This window comes from Eriocheir sinensis, chromosome 12, assembly GCF_024679095.1.
Source record: "Eriocheir sinensis breed Jianghai 21 chromosome 12, ASM2467909v1, whole genome shotgun sequence".
Classification (NCBI taxonomy): Eukaryota; Metazoa; Arthropoda; class Malacostraca; order Decapoda; family Varunidae; genus Eriocheir; species Eriocheir sinensis.
In genome coordinates, this window is record NC_066520.1 from 16,760,510 (window position 1) to 16,776,625 (window position 16,116).

Below are 16,116 nucleotides of genomic sequence, written 5' to 3' on the forward strand. Positions count from 1 at the left end.
TATTACCACTGATTGTTATTGTGGTACTGGTTTTACGCTTACTTGCTCACACACACACACACACACACACACACACACACACACACATACACACGCACACGCACACGCGCAGAGGCAGCCAAGCACACAAAACACACCATGGTAGAAATATACTTTAATCCAAGGGAGCGAGAGTGTAATATTATGTGTGTGTGTGTGTGTGTGTGTGTGTGTGTGTGTGTGTGTGCCCTTATACATTGAACAACACCCCAAATAACAATACTGGCGGACAGGATCAATGCCTCCCCTTGTACCCTCACGCTCCGCTAACCCCGAAAGCCTCGCGTCTCTTATTGAAATCGACGAAGAATACGAGTTGATGCCCATCCGCCGCAAGAGACGCGTCGCTGAGGTCCAGGATCTTACATGTGTCCCTTTAACCTCGTCTATGGGTGCTCTGAAGTGATATAAAACGCCTTAGAATAGATAAAACTATGTTAGATGGGTGATTAATAAATAGTGACAACGTATGGGAGTTTTATTGTTGTTGGTGGAGCTGGAAAAGACGATATCGGGTGTTTTCTATAAAAGTTAAAACGTATGAGAACTGTGTGGTCATTGGTGGAGCAGAAAAAGACGATATCGGGTGTTTTCTATAAAAGTTAAAACGTATGAGAACTGTGTGGTCATTGGTGGAGCTGAAATAGACGATATCGGGTGTTTTCTATAAAAGTTAAAACGTATGAGAACTGTGTGGTCATTGGTGGAGCTGAAATAGACGATATCGGGTGTTTTCTATAAAAGTTAAAACGTATGAGAACTGTGTGGTCATTGGTAGAGCTGAAATAGACGATATCGGGTGTTTTCTATAAAAGTTAAAACGTATGAGAACTGTGTGGTCATTGGTAGAGCTGAAATAGACGATATCGGGTGTTTTCTATAAAAGTTAAAACGTATGAGAACTGTGTGGTCATTGGTAGAGCTGAAATAGACGACCTCATTTGTTTTCTAAGGAAATTACCGCTCACATGTATGATTCTTTGAAGGAGGATTTTTTTGTTTCGTTCTTCATATAGTATTTTCATTCCGTATATTTTTATTCGTGTCAGTTGTAGTTTTATGTTACTAGCTCGACGATGAGTCCTAGAAAAACTATGATAACTAAAATATAGATCATCACATTGTTGGAAAATATAGCAGCGTCTAAATATAGTGTGATTCCCAAACTTTATTTTACCATATCTAAATTTTTCAAACAATTTTTTTTCTGATTTGAGTGTTAATTGGAACAGTGCGAACCAATTACCGAACACTATTTCCATGTCTGCTACCGTAAATATCAACCCATAAAAGAATATTAAATGAGTCAGAGAACATTAAATTCTTAGGGTGGCTTTCGATACTAGGAGATGCGTGAGAACAGGAGGGGCCACCGCCTTAACAGACAGACAAAAAGAAAGAAAGAGACAGAAAAAGGAAAGAAAAAGAAAAGAAAAGAAAAGTCATTATGATTAGTAGCAGCTGCATCATTAACCCAACCATTTCGCTGCATAATTAAATAGTTAGTGTCCCAGAACCCTTTTTAGAAGCATCCATCAATCACCTTGTTAGCTCGTTAGTCATTTAGCCAGTCGGTCACTCATTCATCACCTCCTTAGTTGGTTAGTAAGGTTGTCGGGGTTGCCAGGATGCCGAGGAGCCTTTACCTTGTCATAGTGGTTGAGGGCGAGGGGGTTGGAGGGACAGTAGGGGTTGGAGTGCCGTTGGTAAGCCTGAAGGTACGAGGCATAACCCTGGTACATCACGCCAGCCATTCTATCTCCCCCGCACCTCCTCCGCCTTCACGCCCGCCGCTCCCTCCGTTAGTGCTGCAGGAGTTCGGGAGCTTCCTTTCGCCCTCTCCTTCCTTAGATCTCGTGTTGAGTTTGAGTTTCTCCTCCTTTTCCTTCTTTCTTCGGTGACGTCTTTCAGCTGAGATTTCCACTGTTGGTTTTTCTTGTTATTTTTCTTCTTTGTGGTTCCTTTTTTGCTACGACCATCTGTTGCTTTTTTTGCGTGTTTGTGTTTTTTATAGTTTTTTTGTTGTTATGTGTCCGTGGTACTTTAGATTATTTTTTTTTCTGGTTCTTTAATAGTTTGTGGTTTTAATATTTTTTTCTTATCCTTTTCTTTCCCTTTTCAGTTCATTCGTTTTCTCTTTTCTTGCTACTCTGGCTGATTATATTTTTCTTGCTTTGTCGTATCAATTTTTTTAAGTGTTTTTTCTACTTTCCATATCCTTTTTCTCTTCTCTGTTTGTCTATTTCCCCTTCTGTTGGTTGTTTTCTTTTTTCCTATTGTATTTCACTTATTTTGTCATAGCTAATTTCTGGTAGTATATTTTTCCTTTTGTCTACTTTCCAGTCCTGAGCAAAAGTTCTCCCAATTTTTTCTTTTCATTTATGCGGCGTTGAAATGAACTGTTCGTTTCCATGTTGCTCATCGCTGATTAATTATTTCTTTATTAATTTCTTGTGCCTTCAGTTTGCTTTCCGATGGTTTGGCATTTCAAGTTCAAGTTATTTCGCTTTCTATCGTAGTCCACTTCATGTTTTACTGATATATTCTTTTGTGCCAGAAACCTCAGCGTCACTTTTTGAGGTGTTCACCGCTTAAAATCTTTCTAAATACACTCCGCTGCCTTGCGTTTCCTTCTTAATTATTCTCTGGCCCAAGCTCAGTTCACTCTGTTCGTAAGTGTGCAGCTATGTAGAGCTAGTTTTATATCTACCAAGCTATTTTTTTCTGCGCCGTGAATAACCACAATGTTTTATTTACGAAGCCAAATGTTATGTTCCGGCGATTATCGAGCTTCTTTTTATCTCTTTCTAACCGTTTATCAGTTGTCTCGTTTCCCTCACAATCCCGCACTGCACCTTCGCCACTATCAAGTCTCCTCCTCTAATGGCTCAGATCTTCCCTTTCATCGCTACAAACTCCCTCGTCACTCAGCTGTGGAGGCAACAGGTAGAAATTACGATCAGCATCAGGTAAAAACTCGCCCGTGCATGATGTCACTCGCGCCGGTAAATCGTCCCTTTTTTCCTCGTGTTTTTCTGTTCGTGTCCGGCTCGTGTCATGCATCCGCGTCAAGAAGCGGACGTTGGTTACCTTGTCGGAGGTCCGGGTGACGCTTACCTACGAGTTACACACCTGAGTGGATCCTAATTGGGGGTTTTAATGTCGCGCAGTTGTATTGGGGGTTATAAGGTTTTTTTTCCTCATTTATTTTCGCCTTTGAGCTGCTTCCTTTACTGTAAAAAAATACGCGCGTGGTCATCAGCGTGAGGTGGTGCACAAGTCACAGGTGTAGTGATGTTGGTTGTACAGTGCACCGTCACCACCACTGCCATGAACCACCACCACCACCACCACCACCGTCATCATCACTCCCATTCGTAATATCAACACCATTATTTTCTTTTTCTCGGTTCCGTCGCTGATTGGTATTATTATTATTATTATTATTATTATTATTATTATTATTATTATTATTATTATTATTATTATTATTATTATTATTATTATTATTATTATTATTATTATTATTATTATTATTATTATTATTATTATTATTATTATTATTATCACTGACCTCACCTATGATAGCGCAGGTGTTTTCCGTGTATCCAGTGATGTCACCTCAGGCCATAAAAATGTATAAGTAAGTAAAAGCAATATACAAAGGTCACGTACAAGGATAAAAGGAGCCGCCGTGTCCGCCTGCCCTTCGCCGAGGACAAGGAAACTCATCTCCCATCAAGCGTCTGACGTCACGGGCGGAACATTTCGTTAGTATTAATGTTATGCGGCCGGGGTCATGCAAGTCAGAACGATGGAGATTACATTATTATTTTCTTGTCTCCACACACTGATTGTTTTCTCTTTTTCTTCTTCAGCTTGTTATTGATTTTCTTTTGAGTCACATTACTACCGTCGATTTTGTTTTCTATAATTATTTGTTGTTTATTTTTTAGCTTGTTATTATTTTTTCTTTGGGTCGCATTATTACCGCATCCTGGGTTTCGTTTTTTATAATTATTTGCTGCTATTTTCTTTGCGTTACAATATCACCGTGTCGTGGGATATTATAACTGAAAAAAGTTAAGTGTATTGTTCGTATGTTACCACCTTTGTATGTGTGTATGCGTGCGTGTGCGGGTTGAGGGGTGGATGATGAGTGGATGATGTGAAGGATGATGGATGCTGAAACAAGTGTGACGGATGCTAACACACAAATTAACAGTCTTTCGCATTGTGTATGAGTCAGTGTAAACAAAATCATGGCCGTTGGGAGCGTGTGAGAGAGCTAGAGAGGAAGAGAGGCATGGGAGAATAAGCATGGGCGTGGGAGTGAGTGCGTCGGGGCGTGGGAGCAGCCGTCAGCGGTCAATTTCACTTCCCGGGAGGCTGAGGGCGGAGAGAGCGGTATAGGCGGCGGCGGTGGCGGCGGCGGCAGGAGCTCGTCACCCGCCGATATGCATCTCCCGTCCGCCTCAGCAGGTCTCACGGGCGGGCTTGGAGGCTGAGGGTCCGGTGCTGATCTTAACTCGTAATTTATGGCCCCAAGTCGGCCTCACCTCGCTGGGACACTCACGAGAACCATTAGTGTGTGTGTGTGTGTGTGTGTGTGTGTGTGTGTGTGTGTGTGCTATTCACTGTGAAATCGATGCAAAGTGTTCGGTAGTGTCCTGTAAACAGTCACCATGGGGGGGGGGGGGGCTCAATGGTATGGGGTCCTAGAGGTAACGTTGAGGCACGGGGAAAGGGCTTATTTGATTTAGTGTGGCTTTAAACAGGTGATTATTGCCTGTTTATAAGTCACTTTATATACCACCATCAAGACACTTCTCTATCCGAAACTGACCCTCTCTTTTTAACCTCTCATTCTACTTTCTTCACAGGAGCAGTGCATAACGGGCTCTATTGTTTTTTATGGTTTGCTCTTGATCTGTTTCCTCTGGTGTTAAAAAAAATAAGCAACCGTGGGACTGCATGGTGTCGGCGGGGACATCTGGCTGCACGGGTGGTGGGTGTGGCCGGCGTTACCTCGGCGGAGCGGCGGCGACGACGATGGTGTTGGTGATAACTGTGAGATAATGGTGATGTCCTGTGCGGCGAGTGATGGCTGGTGGAGGAGGGCTATGGCGTCCTCGGCGGGGCTACTCCAGGGTGGCTGATGTTGGTGATAAGCGATAACAGCGTGGTGACAACACTGGTGAGGCCGCGGTGATGGTGGCGGGGACGTGGTGATGGTTGTGAGCGGTAGTGATAGCAGGGTTAGTGTGCATGGTGATGATGGTGGTATGGTGGTAGTGGTTGAAGTGGAGTTGTATGGGTGGTATTGTATGGGGATGGAAGTGGGTGTGGTAGGAGTTTAAGATAAGGATTGTGATGAAGTTTGTTAGTATGCCGTGGTGGTATGGTGAAGTTTAGTGACTGGTGGTGGTTGTCCGGTGGTAACTCGCAGCATATATCGTAGTGGTGATGATGGTGACGGTGGTGGTGATACGTAGACGAAAACACCGCACTCCGTTCCCCTAAAAATCACACGAGAAAGCAACCGATAAACACGAACGCACGGCACGCACACGAGTATACTTCAAACACATCGGTAAAAACAACACGCACACTCGCTTACGCTGTTCATACGCACGCACACACTCAACATATCCAGTTCATTATCACCCATATTCGCTGTGTTTAGAATTGTGCGTTTTCTTTCTTCTCGCATCAACACAAACATTCAACTTTTTTTCTGAGTATAACTGTCCGTCGTTCCAGGCTGAGTCCGACGCAAGGAAAGAATCACGCGCTGGGCTTATGTTCCCACGCACCTGTCCGCCCACCTGTTCCACCGCGAGTGTCTCATTAGCGAAAACAATTTTGTCAGGTAATGGCCGCGGCGTCCCACTCCTTGCTGCCCATCAATCACGGCTCATTTTTTCCCTCCTCCTTTGCGTGGGAGTGCCGGGGAAAGAATGCCGGGCTCGGACTTTTTTCCTTCCCGCACCGGCGTCACGGAGGCGTCTCGTGTCCCGCTCTTCAATCAGGGCGGCTGGCGGGGCGGCGGCGGCAAAAGTGTGGTGACGCAGGCGGCGGCGGCGTGCGTCCCTCTACCTGCATCACGGCCCACTAATCTGCACTGATAATACCCATTATTATCTTCCTCCCGGGACTATCCTCTTATCCAATAGTTTCAAGTTAATCCCAGTCAGTGTTCTCGCGTCGTCATGGTAACCCAACGACAGCCAATCAATAACCTGGATTCCAGACCCGGTGGGCGGAGCGTGGTCATGCCCCCGCCTTGTCCGGCCTCCCATTGGCGGGCCGGGGTGTGTGCCGCCCGCTGATTGGCCGGCGGCGGTGTTCTGGAGGGCGGGGACGGGGGTCTGGAGGCCTCGATTGCGGCAATACATTTTGATTAGCTTATGAGGTCGGTCCGCATCAAGAATGCTCCATTAAGTCGGCCATTTTGTCGTCATTTCGGAATTCGGCCGCTATCGTAAAGTCTTTGTCGTTGTCGTCGTCGGGGCCGCGTCTCCCGGAGCCGCCGCCGCCGTCGCCTCCGCCCACGGGGCCGACGGCTGACGCGGCCCGGGCGGGAGGGGGCTGCTGCCTTTCCCCCTTACTGTGTGGCATCATTAAACTTTTCCATATGTATTGCAAATATTAATAGGAGTCATATTGCTGCTGCTGCTGCTGCTATTGCTTGTTCAGTTGTTGCATTGGTGAAGTTATAATCATTGATATAACGTGTGTGTGTGTGTGTGTGTGTGTGTGTGTGTGTGTGTGTGTTTTCTTTTGTTATAATAATGATCTTGAAGTTAGAATACAAAAACAAAACATTTAACAGTGACAGTAATAATCTACTCTTGTATTACCTTCTCCCGATCACTGAAGTGTGAGTCTTTTTTCGGGCTCAAAAGATTATGTCCGTTGCCGAGCTGTGTGAAGCAGAGAACCTAATGTATTTGTCTTCTATAAATTCATGGGGGATTATGAAGAGAATTTTGCTTAGAGAGTTTTCCAAGCACTTAACTTACAGATATATCTAAAGTAGTTCACGGAAATGAAATTGGCTTATCTAGAGCAATCTACGTCAGTGTCCTTATTCTCTGGAAACACCTCCGCGTCACACCTTGTTTCGTTTTCCTCATCACGTAAAGGTTTAGCTCACTACATGGACGCTGAAGTGAATAAAGTTTCGTTACATAAATTAAACTGAAGCAAAACTGTATGATTCCTCGGGAGGTATTTTTTTTTCAACGAATGTTTGTACATGAAATAAATAAAAAATATAAAGACCGTCAAATCCCCGCGAGATAGAAATATCCGTCAACCCAAAGCGATCACGCGAGTCGTCTGCTGCGAAGCGTCAACACGAAAACTCTTGAAGCTGTAACTCGGGTAAAGCAACAATATGAAAATTCTGAAGGTGAGACACAGAGAAAGATATTTATTCTTTTATGCTTTATCCAACTGATTAATCTATTCATTCATCAATTCATATGTTTCTCATTTTCATTCAGGGAGAGTTTGAATATATGCTCGAGAACTGATGAAAGGTGTAACTAGAATCGGATCTTGCTACGCCCATGTGTGACGTTGTGGGGCAGTGGCAAGCAAACTCAGCTACATGAGCGTGTCAGACCGTAGACTCACTCAAGAGCTAATCACCTCCATTAAAAAGAAGCCTGGTGAGCAGGATTATAGAAGATAACAGAGGGGTAAAGGAAAGTGGGAGGAAGACGATAGGAAAAATGAGAAAATAAATCCCTACTCCACAGCCCAACACGGTGTCTATGTAACCGTCCGAACCAAACTATACAAGGAATAATGGTTAGATTTTCGACGAAGCCACAAATACTTAAAAGATTTCTCGTATAGTTTCCTCAATTCCTTACCTGCTCAATGAACGTAAGACACTAAACAAGAAAAAATAATAGTGTTTTGTGGTTGTTTGGGTGGGCTTACGAACCTGCTGAGTTAAACTATGAAACTGACCCTCGCCCGCTTATTGGACATTGCTGTTCATTATCTGTTGCGGGTTGGTCAGTAACAGAGAGAGTTGAAGGGACACATAGGAGAGGGAAGCTGTGTTGGTATGAGGATATTGACGGCCACAGCTACATATGTGTCCTGATGAAGGCTGGTCATATACATTTAGACTTCTGAAGGGCGCGGAAAAGAGAAGTTACATATTTGCCCTGACGAAGGCTGGACATATATCACACTTATATTTCTGAAGGGCGTGGGAAAGAGAAGCTGTGTTAGTAGGAGGATACTGACGGCCACAGCTACATATGTGTCCTGAAGGCGGTGGGTCACATACACTTTGTCTTTTGATGGGCGTGAACGGAACGGACGGAGGAGGAGGAGGATTATTCAGCCATTAAAAATAAGAATAATAATTTGAATGAAGCACCTTACCCGGGGAGAGGAAATAAAATTGTTCAAAGGAGCATTTTCATCAATTAGGACATTTTTCTATTCACGGATGGAATGTTTGATTTTTTTTCTATTCCTGAATTTTAAACCTCCGAGAGATATTAAGAAATTCTTGTCGTGGAAAAAAACCTGCATATTTCTTTTCTTCGGCTTCACCTCTTCTTCCTCTGTTTCTTTTTATCCTCTCTTTCTCCTCCTCCTCCTCCTCCTCCTCCTCCTCCTCCTCCCCATTATTATTCGTTTCATGATTCGAAAAAAAAAACCTTATCCTGATTTAAGAGAAAAAATAACGTTGATAATTTTTAGTTCACATTTCTGTTTTAAGTGAACGCTCTTTACTAAATTTTAAGCATCACCGGGTAAACAATTAAAGTAAGTGAACGGAAACGTACGTATTGAAGGTACATATTGATTTTCCATTGATTTACTCTCCCAGTTTGCCCGTCAGAATAGTCATAACCTCTCGGCTCTCTCCTTTATTGCTACGAGTATATTGTTTTATGTATTTTTATTGGTGTTCTGAAGGATATGTGAATGACTACTATGTTTTGGTATAATGTTATAATGCGTGATCATATAAATTCTTTCCTTTGGTCTTTTCTTTTTCTTTTACTATAAGAGATGGCAAACGCATGGCTTAGTTTTAATCTTAATCTTAAAGTGCTGAAAAGTAACAGGTAAGTGCTCCTTATGAAGAGAGGCAGAGGCAGAGGCGAAGAAAGAGGAGGGAAAGGAAGAGATGGATGAGGAGGAAATAAGAGTTATGTAGCACAAAGTATCATTATCATAGAATAAAATAATAAATGATAACTTCTTTCCAGCGGGAGGTCAGGTCAGGTCAGAATCATCACCGCAGTCGAATTATTTTTTTCCATCTGCTTTCGTGATTTAAATGCCTATTGTTTCATCAAGGTAAAGCCAGACTCACTTGACCTTCCATCCTTCCTCCTTAATCATCTTCACACCTGCCACCTGATGCTCTGTTTCCGCCTCCCTTCCTCTCCAACATTCCTTCAGTTACTATAATGTACAATACCAGGAACTACCTCTACCCTCGCCCTCTTAAGTCATCCTCTCAGCCAGGCAGTCAACCAGCCGATACACAATACTTTTTTCGCCGCCTCTCTCACCTCCTTCCCTCGGCCACCCTTCCGCAGTCTCTCAGCTTCTCGTCTTCATGGTCACACTACCCTCTCGACCGCTCTCAAGTTCTCCTCTCAGCCAGCCAGCCCGCAGCATGTCCTACAACCAAGCCTTTCCCCTTCTCTCGACCACCCTCTCCTCTGGCATTCTTGTACCCCCGAACTACACTGACCTTACCCTCGGCCTTCTTAAACCATCCTCACAAGTTGTCCACTCTTGATTCTGTACCTTTTCCATCGCCATTATATTCCATCTTTATATGTATCTTTCAGTTACATCTTTGTAGCCTCTAACCAAGCCTTTCCTCTTCCTCTCTATCATCCTCTCCGGCATTCTTTTAGCCTCACAGTAACCTCAAATCACCTCAAGTTATCCTCTTCTGCTTCACTACCTACGCCGCCATCATATTCCACCTTTCAGCCACATCTTCGCAGCCTCCCTCCGTTTCTATATCCTGACCACCGCACTTTAAAGCCACTCTCTCGGCCAACCTCACCTAACTCCCTCTTTCTCCTCCTCCTCGTTCCCTGTCCTTCACATCTCCTCCTCTCCGCCCCACACACTCTTGCACGGCTTCTCAACGTTCCTTTCTGCCATTCTTGTCCCTTCTTCTTCCTCGTCCTTACCACCGTCACCACCGCTACCAGGTCAGGTTCGCACCTCGCCTTCTGCCATAGACTTTTGTTTTATTTGAAGGGGAAACCAAAGGAGATGCATTTTATTATACTTTTTCACTACTACTGCATAACAAGACTCAGCGTGGGATTGGATACATTTGGAATTCAGTGTTTTAAATCAAGCTGCGTGTTTAGAATCGTTCGTGCGGGTGTAGTTACTCGTTGGGTTCTATATCATTATTTACACTGTACTGAAACTCCTTTTCCGTTGTATCTTTTTCTGCGCTGTTTAAAATCGTTCCTCGTGTGTGTAGTTACTCGTTGGTTAGCACATAATTATTTACACACTGCTATGAAACTTCCTCCTCCGCTGTATCTGTTTCCCGTGCACAACCAACGCCCAAAGTGATGACCTCCACAATCAGGGCCGTCAGAGTGTTGAAAATCGGTTATCATTTGAGTTTAGGTTCTCTTTGATTTGTATACATCATTATATACACACTGCATTGAAACTTCTTCCTCCCTTGTATCTGTTTCCTCTGCACAACCAACGCCCATAGTGATGACCTCCATAATCAGAGTCCTCAGAGTGTTGAAAATCTGTTATCATGAGAGCGTAATTATTTGCTGGTTTGTACATCATTATTTGCGCACTGCATTGAGTCTTCCTCGTCCCTTGTATCTGTTTCCTCTGCACAACCAAAGCCCAAAGTGATGACCTCCATAATCAGTCCGTCAGAGTGTTGAGAATCTGTTATCATGAGAGCGTGGTTATTTGATGGTTTGTACGTCATTATTTACACTGTACTGACACTTTTCTTTTCCGTTGTATCTATTTCCCGTGCACAACCAACGCCCAAAGTGATGACCTCCATAATCAGGGCTCTCAGCGGCATCACCAGCGGCGGGGAGGTCGAACAAAGTCTCCTCTTTAAGCAGATCAATAACAGCCCCTCCCGCCCGTCCTGCTCCCTGTCCCCGCCCGCCCAGCAGCCTCCAGCGGGCCTGTGGTCGGGGCGGAGTGGCGGCGGGGGGCGACCTTCGGGTAGACACGGAAAACCAAGCCTCAACACCTGCAGCAGCGTGATGGAACGGTGAAAAATAAGAATTGATAAAATGATGCTCTTGTTAATTAATTGATCTCGTCGTTTTCGTGTAGAGCTTCGCAATATTTTATCTAACGTTCACATAAACAATTTTTTTCTGTAACAGCCACGGTTTTCTAATAGTTAAATGGAACGAAAGAATATATACATCGAGGAGGTAGTTGTCCACGAATATGCTGCATTTTTAGGTCATGTTCTAATACCACAAACAGTTACTCATCAGCCGCTTGTTATTTTGTATATGTGGAGTTATGATGAGGCGGAATGAGCCAGGCAAGGAAGTTAAGGCATTTAAGAAAAAAAAATCAGTAAATAAAGATCTATAATTCTATTCATGACGCTCAGAACAGGTGATGGATCTTGATTTGCCTCATGTCACTAGAATACAAATGTAGTTCAGTGATAATGTTAAAAAACAATAAGCTCAATAGTAATGCGTGTGTATATATCAATGATCCCTGTTGTTTGTGTTCAAGTTATCTGCGATACAATACTGAATATTGAACTTATGAATAGTATTGAACAATACTGAGCGATGCTGGCGATGGCGTGACGATTAAAATGTATCCGTATATGCATTACTGTTTCCGAATACTAATACTTTGATCCTTTGAACGCCAAGAATTTGTTTTCGAAATATTAATAAACTATACAAACTAGAACGTGTCGCTGCCTCTGAAATCGTCGCCTATATATCTTACTTTTCTTAGCTTAGTGACGATCTGAATTAATGAAAACACAATACCCCGGAGAATTCAAAGCAGCGACTTCCTAGATTATTTTTTGTGCCTATGTATAAATTATTACCAAGAAGAATAGATATTTACCTTGAATATTCACATGGCGTCATCGCGCACAGGTGTTTTAACGTATGGGGATGGAGGAGGGTACGTGTGGCGTGTGGAAACAAAGGAGTCTAGAGGTTAAAGTTCACATTCTTAAACGTTAATCATGACTATTTCCCAAAGCCACAGCGAAGATTAATTGGGTTTTTCTTGGAGTTTTTCATATTTCCCAAAGCCACAGCGAAGATTAATTGGGTTTTTCTTGGAGTTTTTCATATTTCCCAAAGCCACAGCGAAGATTAATTGGGTTTTTCTTGGAGTTTTTCATATTTCCCAAAGCCACAGAGAAGATTAATTGGGTTTTCCTTCTCCTCTTCCTCCTCCTCCTCCTCCTCCCTTTCCCTTCCCTCCCTTGCCTCCCTCCTCCCTTCTTTGCCTCTCCTTCCCCTCCTCCTCCTCCTCCCCTCAGTTTCCATCGCTTTACTTGTATCTTCCCTTTTCTCTGTCGTTCTTTTTCTGAAGATATAGAAGCCGGGTAAAACTATCACTGGGATCACAAAACAGTCCATGAAAATCGCAACAACTTCTACGAGAGGCTTTTCTAACAGGCGAACTGAAGCGCCGATGCGTCTGACAATACCGAGATGAAGGGAGAAGCGAGAAAGGTGAAAGGAAAAGAGGTGCCGGGGAAAAGGAGAGGAGACTTGCTATGACTTTTTACTTTAGTTTATTCCTCGCAAATATGAAGCCATTCTATATTTTTTTATCCGATCGAATATCATTTATTGAACGCCGCAATTCAAAGTATGCGATCCCCAGAAACCCTTGAGATATGATAACTTATTGAAGACATGCGATCCTGCTCTTAACATTCCGTGAGAAAATGGAAAACCGCGCATCAGGCTTCCTCCTCCTCCACTTTACGCCCCAAGTACCGCACCGTAAAGCATCCGGCCCCTCGTAAACCATTTTTTATTATGCCAAGTTAATCGACAGCTGACGTCCCTGGCCCACGAAACAATGGCCGCCACTCCCCGCCCGCCCGCCCTGCCCACGCCGCGTCCCCTCGGCTCGAGATATCGCCCGTCGCTGCCTCGGCCCCGTCGCCATCATTATAACACGGCCTCAAAACCGCCCTCTCCTTCTTCTCCTCCTCCGCCTCCCTTTCCCTTCCTTCCCCTTCTCTCCTTTTCCTCCCTTCTCCCTTCTTTGCCTCTTCTTCCCCTCCTGCTTCTCCACTCCTCAGTTTCCATCCCCTTTCTTGTATCTTCCCTTTTCTCTGTCGTCCTTTTTCTCCTCCTCCTTTTTTCCTGTGCCTCTCTCCTCTCCTTCTCTAATACTTCTTTCTCTTCTCTCCTTTCCCCTGCACCTCTTCTCCTCCTTTCACCTTTCTTGCTTCTCCCTTCATTTTTGCTCATCTTATTTTCTTCTCTTCCTTTATCTCCTCCTCCTTCGCGGGTCCGTATACCCAGCGGGGACCGGCTGCTGTTTTTCCACACCCCGCTGAACACGCAGCAGCGGGGCGGAGGAGCACGGATCAGTGAGCATGGCAGCAATGTGTCCTATGCCGGCTTTATCATCCTGGCTATACGGAGCATCCAGGCGGAGCTGTGTGTCCGCTGGTCGGGTGTCCACATTATCGTGCCGCCGGGCGCTGCTATCACGAAGCTGCGGTAGGGCGAGGTCCCACGGGAGCGAGGAACGGCGTGTTGCTGTCATCGCCGGCTGCTGCGCGGGGCCCTGAGTGACGCTGGGCCGTGCTGTACCTCCGCGCCCTCGCTGCCGTGGTGCTGCTCCTCACCGCTGCGTTTTTTTTTTTTTTGTAACATCATGATCTGTTTTGCTGTCTCGAGGTTCCCGCTCGTTGGCGCAGGGCAGCGGTCGGTGTGTATGTATGTATGTATACGTTCACCGTCGAGGGTCCCGTGTCGCTGCGTTGAGTCCGGGTACGTGAGCGTTGTGTGGCCGGATTGCTTTAATGTTGATTTTTATGGCGGACGTGTTGTATTAAAACACTGTGTTTAGTACCCTGTCCGGCCGCGGCATTACTCCCTTGATAATCTTTTTATCTGATGGGACTTGCTTACCTTACCATCTTCTGCTGCTTAAATATGGCTGGAATGCTCCCTTCCCTTCCCTTACACAACGGCGATGTGTTGGCCGGTGCTGTGCGTCCGTCTCTATGGACCATTCTTAATATGTTGTCTTTTGACTATTGAGAGGTTTAAGGCGGTGTTTATTGATCGGACGCTCACACCTACACCTGCTGCCCCTGTGCTATGTCTTGCTCCCTTCCCTTCTCGGTCTTGGCCTTGTCTCTTGCCCTTGCCTCTTGCCCTTACCCTGAGGCGGTGCTGCATCTGCCTCCACTTGTCTCGCTGAACCCTTGCCTGCCTGCTTGCTTGCGTGTCGGCCTGCCCGTCTTCCTACATGCCTGCCTGCCTGAGTGCCTGCCTGTCTGCCCAGTGAATTATTTGGCTTCTGTGATCTTGTGATTTGATTAGTATTTTTCCGTGTCTTCAGTTAGGGAGCTGAGTCGCTGTATCTTTATTCTTTTCGGTCGGAGAATTGCCTCACTCCTGCTCCTGATATTTATGTCTACGCACGGACTGACGTTTATGAAATTGACAAGGCGCGTTTATTTTTGTGATACGTCAGGACGCCGGTGTATTATTTTGCCCGCTCATCTTCCGGTCATTCCTTTGTTGTGCATGCGAGCCGCTTCTTGTCGCTCACCGTTTTTCCTTAAAGGCTTGTAAAAAGAAATTCCTACGTCGATGAACCAAGTGATCGGGGTTTCCCAAAGAGATGCCGTCTTGGCGTCACTGGCAGGAGCTGGTGGTGGGAGTTACTCTCATGACGTTACTACCGCCTCGCCCGTCACACCGGTGCTGCATGTGACGCCGGGCATAGCAAGGCCTTAATTGTGTGTGTGGGAGAGTCTTTGTAGCCACGGGAAGTTCATCTTGGGTTATTTGAGACCATTCCAGCAGTTTTGTTTATATTTGGCTTATCTTCCAACGTTAACATGGTGTATTCGGTACCGATGTATAAATTATCAAGCCTAAAGTCATTGTGTCTTGATAAGTTTTAGTCTGAAAATCAAGAGCTAAAGCAACACATCTAAAGCAGAACTCTTATTCATTTTCAGTAATTTGGAACACTGTGTCGGATTACCTTTTGCTTAGCTTCTTTTAAACACTTTTGCTGAGCTTATCATATTCACTTCTGTGTTGTGATTCTTATATTCAATTTCACCATTTTCAATTAAAGCGTAGAGAAAGTAAATCAAGATAGAAAAGGAATCCTGTGAAAAAGTAGCGCTCTATTGGATGGGGACGTTCGTGGCTGCCCGTCAGACTGTGCATGGTGTAGCCGGAGAGGGAGGGAATGGAAGGGAAGGGAAGGGAAAGGAAGAGAAGGGAGGGGGAGGAAAGGGAATTGAGGAGGAGAGAAGGGAAGAGGAGGAAAGAAAATTGGGGAGGAGAGAAGGGAAGGGAAGGAAAGGGAATTGGTGAGGAGAGAAGGGAAGGGGAGGAAAGGAAATTTGGGAGGAGAGAAGGGAAGGGGAGGAAAGGGAGTTGGGGAGGAGAGAAGGGGGACGGAACGTGAGGGGAAAGTCTGGTACACACCCGTTAAAAGCTACAAAATTATTGATGTGGAAGGAGAGGACAGGGGGAGGCCAGGGCGTTGGAGACAGAAGGAAACGGCGAAAACAGTGCAATCCTACGTGGGTGGAACGGAGCCAAAAACGGAATGGAAAACTGTTAAAATCAATACAGCAACGAGGGAACGGAGGGAAAGGGAGCTTGGCAGAAACGGAGAGGGTGGAAAGGGAATAGAATGGAAAGTTTTAATCCGAGAGCGCGCTGGAAACAAAAGGAAGGGAGGAAAACAGAGGAATTGTAGGTGGGAGGCAGACAAAAATGGAGCGATGAAAGTGAATAAAGCAATACAAGGGCTGTGAGAAGGGGAGAGGGGAAGGCCAAGGGCAGA

At 45.0% G+C, this 16,116-nt stretch overlaps 1 protein-coding gene across 3 annotated transcripts in view; it reads right to left on the reverse strand.

Moving 5' to 3' along the window:
• LOC126997504 (transcription cofactor vestigial-like protein 3) overlaps positions 1 to 16,116 on the reverse strand; it is an 80,357-nt gene that overhangs the window by 40,856 nt on the left and 23,385 nt on the right. Inside the window, exons 1-2 of one of the 3 annotated variants that reach the window (XM_050858628.1) lie at positions 5,868 to 6,143; positions 1,686 to 2,970 (exon numbers count right to left, since the gene is read on the reverse strand). The exons of 1 other annotated variant lie outside the window; for it this stretch is intronic. In XM_050858628.1, the coding sequence (XP_050714585.1) occupies positions 1,686 to 1,793 (108 nt within the window). In that variant the 5' untranslated portion in view covers positions 1,794 to 2,970; positions 5,868 to 6,143. Of the gene's footprint in view, positions 1 to 1,685; positions 2,971 to 5,867; positions 6,144 to 16,116 lie in introns of those variants that run through there. One more of the 3 variants, XM_050858629.1, reaches the window with a different exon arrangement.